At 30.4% G+C, this 9,311-nt stretch overlaps 1 protein-coding gene across 10 annotated transcripts in view; it reads right to left on the bottom strand.

The window, feature by feature from the left end:
• Positions 1 to 453: 453 nt before the first annotated feature.
• LOC127735801 (leucine-rich repeat-containing protein 27-like) overlaps positions 454 to 9,311 on the bottom strand; it is a 35,787-nt gene continuing 26,929 nt past the window's right edge. For 4 of the 10 annotated variants that reach the window (XM_052246174.1, XM_052246167.1, XM_052246175.1 and 1 more), the window contains 2 exons: positions 6,487 to 6,561; positions 2,085 to 2,201 (listed from right to left, as the gene is read on the bottom strand). In XM_052246174.1, the coding sequence (XP_052102134.1) occupies positions 6,488 to 6,561 (74 nt within the window). In that variant the 3' untranslated portion in view covers positions 2,085 to 2,201; position 6,487. Of the gene's footprint in view, positions 2,202 to 5,105; positions 5,142 to 5,895; positions 5,924 to 6,486; positions 6,562 to 7,704; positions 7,748 to 9,311 lie in introns of those variants that run through there. The other 6 variants (XM_052246169.1, XM_052246170.1, XM_052246172.1 and 3 more) reach the window with 6 other exon arrangements.

Genomic DNA, 9,311 nt, shown 5'->3' with positions numbered 1-9,311 from the left:
GAGAAATAGTGTTTTACAAAGTGTTGATCATAATTCTATGATTTTCTGGTCAGCTAGTACTATCATGTCTCAAAGTAACGTAAAGAGTATCAGCTTCTTGAAATTAAATGATTGATTTTTGGTGTTTAACCTCACTTTCAACACTATCATCTATTTTAATGGCGGCCAGGTTTTCTTGGTGGGGGAAGAAGGAGTGCCCTGAAGGAAACCAACAACCATGTGCAGGAAAACTGGTAATCCTTGTCAAATGCACCAGCCAAGTCCAGGGTTTGAACTCACAACCTCTGTGTTGACAGGCTAGTGATACAGTAGAGGAACTACTTAGACCACTCAGCTACCACGGCACCTTCTCTGATTCTAAAAAGCCTCAGAAATCAGTTTCAAATAGTAAAGAAATAACATTACAATCAGATCCATTTCATTTGATATTATGGTCTGTATAAATCTAAATCATTTATAGTTAAAATAATTTATTCATCATATTTGTCAAACTACAAAGAATTTCGAATATTTGTGTTTTTTAGATAATATTGCTAACAACTATCAACAGTGAACAATTTTATACAGTTCTAAAAATCATAAGCATGAACATCTGTCAATAACATCTACAGGAAAACATTTTCATTCAAAAATTAAGTGACAGGAATAAAAACAGAAAACTGTACTGACCGTTTTATTTTTTCAAAGAATTCAAGAGATTTAAATGCAAATGAGTTTAATAAAATGGAAGAAGAGGTAGGACCATTCTATATCTAAAAAGTCCTAACTGTTTTTATCTTCATTCATAAATTGAACTTTCTCTAATAAACTTTTTCTTTAAATTTTATCTTCAGATGTCTGACATCATCTGAGCCATGCAATTAAACACCAGCAGCACTTGCAATGCTTTCTTAAGATTAAACAATATAATCAAAGCAAAATAGATAAATAATAAATAATGGTAAGAATCAAAATATAAATAACATATGGCCACAATAAATAATGTACAGATCTGAACAATAGCAGGAATGTAAAAAGAAAACCTCATTAACTAATCATACACATTTTCACTGTAAAGTTATTATAAAGTAAGTACAGTTGTCTCCCTGTAGCACATTTGTTCACATGATAGTTATACGAGATAAGTAATGTAAATAGGAATTTCTTTCTAGCAAATTATCACACTTTTTTTCCTACAGAAACTTGACTCCATTTAAATTTGCTTTACAGTATTTTACAGTATTTATTCAGTCAGTTAAGTCTTCAAAATCCAAGCAATAAAATTCTAACTGTTTAATATCTATAATAACTGGGATCTATGACAATTGACATAAAATAACACTGAGAAAAAAAGAAAAGGACACACACACTGTCACACCACATTCTTCCCATACACCTCTTTAAGAGAATAAAAAATATAAACAGAAAACACAACTTTTGAAGTTGGTTAAAATGATATGCAAACTGACAACATATAGAACTGAACACAAAATATCCTCTATTATTCATACCCTTATGTGTAAAAAACTGAAATTCTTCATGTATAATAGAAAATTTTAATATGAATTGAAATATTTTAATAACTGTGAGCTCAATTCAGTCATAATATGTGATGAATTTTGTGAACACATAAAATAAAAGCATTTATAAGAGTGTAGACAGCAGCAATCTATGCATACTATTGACTAAATCTAGGTAACAGTAGTGTAAAAAAAAGTTATTAAAAAAAAAGGCTTAATCAATCAATCTTTGCCTTTTTTAACTGTTGTAATTATATAAAGTGATAAGGTTTAATTTAAACTTCCAAAGTTGTTTCAAAACAATTTTCAGACATTGTCACTCTGGCATTCAAGGTTAGTGAACTTAAAAGGAAATATACATCAGAATGTATTGATATTCTTAAAATTATCCAATGATGAAGTCGCTCAAATACTTCTGATCAACTTTGCATTGTTCAGATTTCAGTTTAGTTATTCAAATATTTTATCACATGCACATATAAAACATAACAGAAACTCAAACTGCATTGTCTACAAAAATTCTTTAGTTGAAGGCATAAACTGGCATCTCAAATTAGTTAAGTAGTCTGAATATCATTTGCTAATTTTCTACACTGGAGTTTTCTTGGCCCTTGGATATGACGATACTTCAGCTGTAAAGGCTCTGAATCGGTACTCCAAATTTTTGCGAGTGCTCATTAACTCCTTGTGGAGATCTTCAGCCTAAAAGTAAAAAATAGAAAAGAAATATTAATAATAAAGCAAAATTTCATGTTTTTATTAAATATTTTAGACTTGAGTTTCAGTAAATCCTTTGGAAACAACTTCTCATGTAATGTGGAATTTCCTAGATATTTGGAATATGGCTTGCTGAAAGAAAGAACACTGATTTCTGAGAACATGACATGTGTTTCTGGAAAAACCTTGACACAACATACACCAGATGTTTAAAAAGTCGAATACATACAAATTTTGAGTAAATATAAAAAATAAATGAGCCTAAGCAGAAACTTAGGTAATTGTACTAAGATTACTAAATTACCTCACTATAAACTGAAAATACCCCAGAAAATGAAGAGCAAATAATTATTTCTACAGACACAAGTGGCAGGTATTAGTTGTTGCCACGTCTCACCAGGCTACAGAACAATGGCATTCAAACATACATTTATATTTCTAGAGACATGAGTGGCAGGTATTGGTTGTTGCCCTGTCTCACCAGGCTACAGAACAATGGCATTCGAACATACATTATTTCTACAGACATGAGTGGCAGGTATTGGTTGTTGCCCTAGCTACAGACCAATGGCTTTCAAACATACTTTATTATGATTTGAAGTCCTATACTGTAATACAAGCTACCAATAAACATATGTGTCAGGTTTTTCCTTTTCTTTCAGTCAATTAATATTCATTAGTAATTTCGAAAACAGTTTGCCCACTGGGGATTTCTGGTACAAAGTAGAATTTGGGATGACATGGTCTCTTTTGACCTTAATGAACTTGAATGATTTAAAATATTATTGCTAAGTTTAAATATACATTTTTATTTTCTTTAAAAAGGAAAAATTTAATGTAATATATGTGGATGCATGCATTAGATATTGAAGCTTTTAATTTTGTTTATCTATGACCTGTGATCAGTCTACTAAACTCATGCAAGTTGTGATTAAAAGTCCTGCACTGTCATATCTAATTTGCAAGTACCATTGGAGATTTGAAAAACATGCATGCAACTATTACAAACATTATCAAACCAAATTACAAACATAATATTTATTTCACTTGTATTTCTATCTTTTGATATATATGAATGCAGATTTGTATAAGGCATGTAAGCTATATATAAAAGTTTACAATTCTAAAGATTAACAAAATAATCTAGATACATCAACAAATAAAGCTTGGAAAAAGCTGTCTGTATTTACTATATATTACCAGTATAGTGGCAAAACAATAAATGTCCATGTGAATATTTTAAATATATTAAAATCAGGAATTGTATCATCAATATATATTATTCTAGAGTCCTATATAAATGAAAGGACATTTCAAATATCAAAGAATATCTGCAATTAGAGGGTGAAAATACAGGAACTGATCTTTTACTCAATAAAATAAATATTCATTAAATTATAATTTATTAGGTATTTTCTTTCAAAATTCAAATAATCATAAATGATTGTTAAAAAGTTAAAAAACATATAATCTGCTTCCGTTACTCCCTACTATCAATCTAATTAAAAATAACCTCACTGAGCTTCCGTTACTCCCTACTAATTAAAAATAACCTCACTGAGCCTAAACATTCAAAATGTGCAATTAGGTCTCAAACAATTATGCCAACTGATATTCCAATCTGAAATTAAAGGTTGGAAATTTCCTGTTCACAAACCGTGTACTTTATAATAGAATTTTCTCTGAGTTATACACGACATAAAATCTTTTTTATTTTCATCCCAGGTCTACATAACATGAGGGAACTGGTAATTACTGTATAAAGGCAATGTTCCTCGTTAAAAGCTTATAACTCTGGTAATTGTTTAAGAATGCCATCTGAGTTAACCTTAGAAGGTATATTGTTCATAAAATTTTGTGTCAGACATAGAGAAAAACAAGACCAATATTGGGTCTAGACCTGTGTCAGTGCATGCAACTGATTGAGGTAACTTGTATACCCAAGCATAACTGATCATTCCCAGACCAAATATTTTAAAAATCATTCACTTTTATGAGAGCCAAGAAAAGTTTGACACAATTTTCTTTGTACAATGAGTGTTGTAAAATTTCAAAGTATCCGCAAACAGGAAGTGGCTACACAGCAGATGTAAAAATTTCTTACTCGCTACAACTCAACATTATCAAGCTGCAGACCAAATATCAAATCATTCCCTTTCATATAAGCCAAAAAAAACTTTTGCGAAAATTCTCCAAGTACACTGAGTGTTGTAAAATTTCAAACTATAGGCAAACAGGAAGTGGCTAAATGGCAAATGTAAAAATTGCTTACTCGCTACAACTCAACATTACCCAAATATAAAATCATTCCTTTCAAGGAAGCCAAGAAAACTTTGACAAAAAATTTTCCTTGCACAATGAGGGTTGTAAAATTTCAAACTATCAGCAAACAGTAGAGTGGCAATGGCAGTTGTAAAAATTGCTTACTACCTACAAGTCAACATTATCAAGCTGCAGACCAAATATTAAATCATTCCCTTTCATTTGACTTAAATTTTCTTTAGGATGGACTGACGGACAGACAGATGAATTCGAGCTGCTACTAGACCTGCTTCCGCCTTCAGCAACTCAGGTAACAATATATAATTTAAACACTTCCTAGAAAGGAAAGAGGAAAATGAAATTTTAACATATCAATATGACTTCTAAAACTTATTATCTATATTATAGTCAAATTTTTTGTCCCTTATAACACTGATTGGTATTTGTTGAATGGAAATTTGATAAATTTCTTAAGACCTTGAGTAACTTTCTTACAGTTAAAATGGAAATCCCTGTATGTATGAATAATAAAAATCATGGCAAAGGGAGACAACCACAAAGTAAATGCAACCTGGCATTCTATAACTACACTAGCTACGATAAATATACACCTGTTTACTTACACACCTCATTTTTTAGAAAACAATTTAGCTGTCATCCTCCCTGTATAGAAATTAAGCATCAGTAAAAACACACACACACATAAAATAAGGGTCTTATTTGACCCAAAATTTTTAATAAATTTAAAAGTTGCCATACATGATCCTAAATTTATCCTTAGTATGTCACAAAAACTGAACACAAACTTTGTATAAAATAATTTACTAATAGTTATACATTGGTTCAAATGTCAAAATAGAAAATAATGACAATGTCTGTTGAAAGTATTCTAAAATTACTAATTTTAATCTGAAAGTGATAGGATATGTCTTGAAAATGAAGTTTGAGACTTTTTAAAATCATTTGTAACACCATTTATAAATTAAAACTTATATTCTAACAAGTTAAGGTATTTCTGATTAATAATATTGAGCTCCAATTTAAACAAAAAAAAGACTTGAAAAAATACAAAAAACACAAAAAATATCAAATATATCTACAATTTCAAATATAATAAATAAAAAAATTAATAGTCAACTGCTACTTAAAAACTTCAATAAATTGTAAATGGCTCCTATTTTAAAGACTAAAAGAAATATTTATCTCCTTTTATACAACTTGAAAAAAAGAATTAAATTATCACAGTAACACAAAATTCAAACTATTAAACTCCTCTATCAAACTGCAATAATTAAATTCATCACACATCAAAAAGAAGAAATTTCAAACAAAAAAGAGTGAACTAAAACATCTGAATCCCCGAAAGTATGAAATGAAATGACAACCCATCTACCTAACACTCTCAAGGCTTCCTTACAATAGGGCAAGATTTTCCTCTTTTTTATCTGTAAAAAAGTATATCTATGAAATACATTTTCATATTAAGGTTAACGTTAAACCTGAACTCTAGAAAATGGGGAAGTAATTAATCTTCAGGAGATCAACTTTTATACTGATTTATACAGAAAATGTTCTAAAATTACATTTTTCCAAATATTTTGATACCAATTCTATGATTTTACAGTTAAAATATCTCGAAATTTATTTTGGACTATGATCTATGCCACAGCTTCATCTATTAACTTTTCCATCCTGGCCTGAAAATACATGAAATATTTGTAACTGGACATAAAGAAAACAAGTAATCTTCAATCTTGTCATGTTTTCAATCCCCTTAGAATTGAAGCGTTATTCTGTTTTGGGCCCCATTTTTCAGGACCAAAGGATGCACTGCGTGAAATTCTGATACATAACTTGACAGAGGATGTGTTCTCAGTGTTTCAAATGAAATGCCATCTTGCTGATATGACACAATGAATGTTTTAAATGACTAGCATGTTGACATTAGCTCACACAGACTTTCTATTGTACAATTTGAGCCAAATGTAACTGAGCTGTAGCAACTCACCTTAATACTCAGGGAAATAATAAAGTGTTGGAATCACCACTCTAATTCGAGTTGGTGTGTTCTCAAAATCACCATCTTTAAAATAAAGATATAAATATTAACTATTTTGATTGATTATAATATAAAAAGTGAAGGGAAGTAAGCCTGTGTGGACAATGTAAAAATTCTAAGGCTTTGGAATAAAAACTCACCCAACTTTCAATAGCATTTCTTGGAAATGTCAGAATAGGCATTTTTACTGAAATCATGCGATGTAAGACAGTTTTCTCCTAAACTTTGCACCCTATTTTACATTTTTTACTTGCACAGGAAATAGTTTTGAATTTCCAAATTTCTATTTCATCTGTAACAGTGCTAGAATTCATAACATCAATGGGCAATTTTAGTTAACATTAGTTAGCAAGTGAACACAATGAACGAGTGGTTCCCGAATATTAAAAGTAAACATCTCCAAACAACTGTAACATTTAGGATTAATGTTTGTGCATGCGGTTAACTTCAAAAATAATATGACTTTTCATTTAGATAATTTTTTCAATGGGAGCCAAAGCTGTTCTACAGTAGGGAGGTGTTTAACAACCTTACCTACCCATGAGAGTCTCGCAAGGTTGGTAGTAATAATATTTTGCCTTTGTTATAGTATATACAATTTTAAGTGCTTAAGTAAAACCTATTAGATAAAAATATAAGGACAGACTAGCAGACAACAGCTAAAAACTGAAGTATATCAAGATAAACAAGTCCATATCAATCAAAATCAATAGTCATTCTGTAAATAAGTATGTCAATAAATGAAAATATGCAATGAATATGGGAAACAAACAAAATTGGTTACATCAGAGCATTTTTCTAAACAATAACTTAATTATTAACTGGCCACATAAGGTCAAAATTCCTATACGCTAGCTCAAAATGTTCATCTTTCAACTGAATTTGTTGAAGAAGAAAAAAGCTCTGTAATTCACTCTCTCTCCTTTTCAGAAGGTCTTTTTACATACCGACTTGTTTTGATTTCTAAGGACGTAAAAAAAAAAAAGATAATTCATCATTTCAAAAATGTCAGTTTATACATTAATTTCCCATATTCAAGTAAAAAAATTTAGACAACTTTAGTTTAACAATCAAAAGCTCCAGCTTCTGGTCATCTCCCTTGTCAAGTATCTAAATGAAAAATCACAAAATAGAACAAAGATAAAAAAACTAAACTGCATGACCTGATACCTTTATTATGTGGCAATCATTGGCAAAAAATCACCAACCCCTAGAGAAAAGAAGGTGTTTCAGTTACAATGGGGAATTGATTCAACTTGACAAGCATACATATGAGCAGTTTTAAATGAAATTCAACTTTGATAACATGTTTTTGGTCTTAAAATAAATTAAAACAGGCAAGCTTTCTTGAGAAATTTCAGATACTGCATACAGTTCATTTATTTTTGTCATTATCTAAATTTTTACGTCAAAATCAAGCTTTACATATTAATTCCTCTTCTGATTATATCTAACTTCAATTATAAATATATAATTTAAAAAAAATCATCAATTGAATTTAAACATGCAAATTAACAAAAACAATGAAGACGTCATCTTCCGTGTGTTAAATTCATGTGTTATTAGTATTCTGTTAGCTGATAAAAATGAAAATTTTAACAAAAACTGCTGGATCTGAATTTCTTAAACATTTTGGCTCATTGAAACTAGAGGCTCTAAAGAACCTGTGTCGCTAATCTGGATCTATATGCATTTTCAACAATGACCTCTCTTCAACAGACTTGAATATAATTCATGACCAAGATCTATTTTTCATTGATTTTGTTTTGCTGATCATTTTTTCTGTTTTCATTTTCTCTATATTTACTACAGCAAAATACAAAAAAAATGGGTAAAAATAGTCATTCAAGGGCAATAACTTTTTTAAGAAGTGTACATTTAGTTCCAGCTTTGTTGAACTATTTGAAGATCTTTTCTAACTGGTCATTTTTGCTGCTTACAATTTCTCTTTATCTTCTATAGTTTTTGCCCAAGAGACATTGTCATTTAAGGGCAATCACTCCTGTAAGTACCGGTAGTAAACATAAAATTTTGGCAGTGTTGACTCATTTGTAGACTTAGTCTTGCTCACCATTTCCCTTTTTCCTTTGATTTCAGCCATGTTGACTTATTCGTAGATCTGGTCTGCTGATCATTTTTGCATTTTAAATTTTCTTTCTTAAGAATATAGACAAAAATATAAAAATAAATGGGGAATGTGTCCATGGGACACAGATGATGCCCCAGCTTGCATATAACATTATAAAGGGACATAACTCAAGAACAGTAAAAGTGACGCTACCCAAATTTGCACTTGATCTGAGTTTTGTGGTAATAAGCATTGTGTATAAGTTTCATAACATTTGGTTGAGGCAAACTTAAGTTAGAGAACGAAAACGAAAAAATTCAGCAATTTTTCCATTTGTAAAGGGGCATAACTCTAGAAAGGTAAAGTGATGCCACCCAGATTCAAACTTGATCTGTGTTTTGTGGTAATACGCATTGTGTATAAGTTTCATAGCATTTGGTTGAGGCAAACTTAAGTTAGATAAAGGAAATCAATTTTGGGACGGACAGACGTACAGACAGACAAGGGTAAAACTTAAAGCCCCCTCCGCTATGGCGGGGGCATAAAAATTGATAAAAATCATCATTACTGCTGTATGGAGATAAGAGTTGTCTGACAGTTTTAATGTAAATAGACTGTAGGTAGCACTCAACACTGTTAACATTCTGCCTTGTCAGATTTTCTTCGTCTATAGCGGGTTTCAAGATAATAGACAAACTTACATTTT

This window comes from Mytilus californianus, unplaced genomic scaffold (assembly GCF_021869535.1).
Source record: "Mytilus californianus isolate M0D057914Y unplaced genomic scaffold, xbMytCali1.0.p SCAF_3, whole genome shotgun sequence".
Lineage (NCBI taxonomy): Eukaryota > Metazoa > Mollusca > Bivalvia > Mytilida > Mytilidae > Mytilus > Mytilus californianus.
Note: the sequence above shows the minus strand (reverse complement) of the source record. Positions and strands in the feature narration are given on the sequence as shown.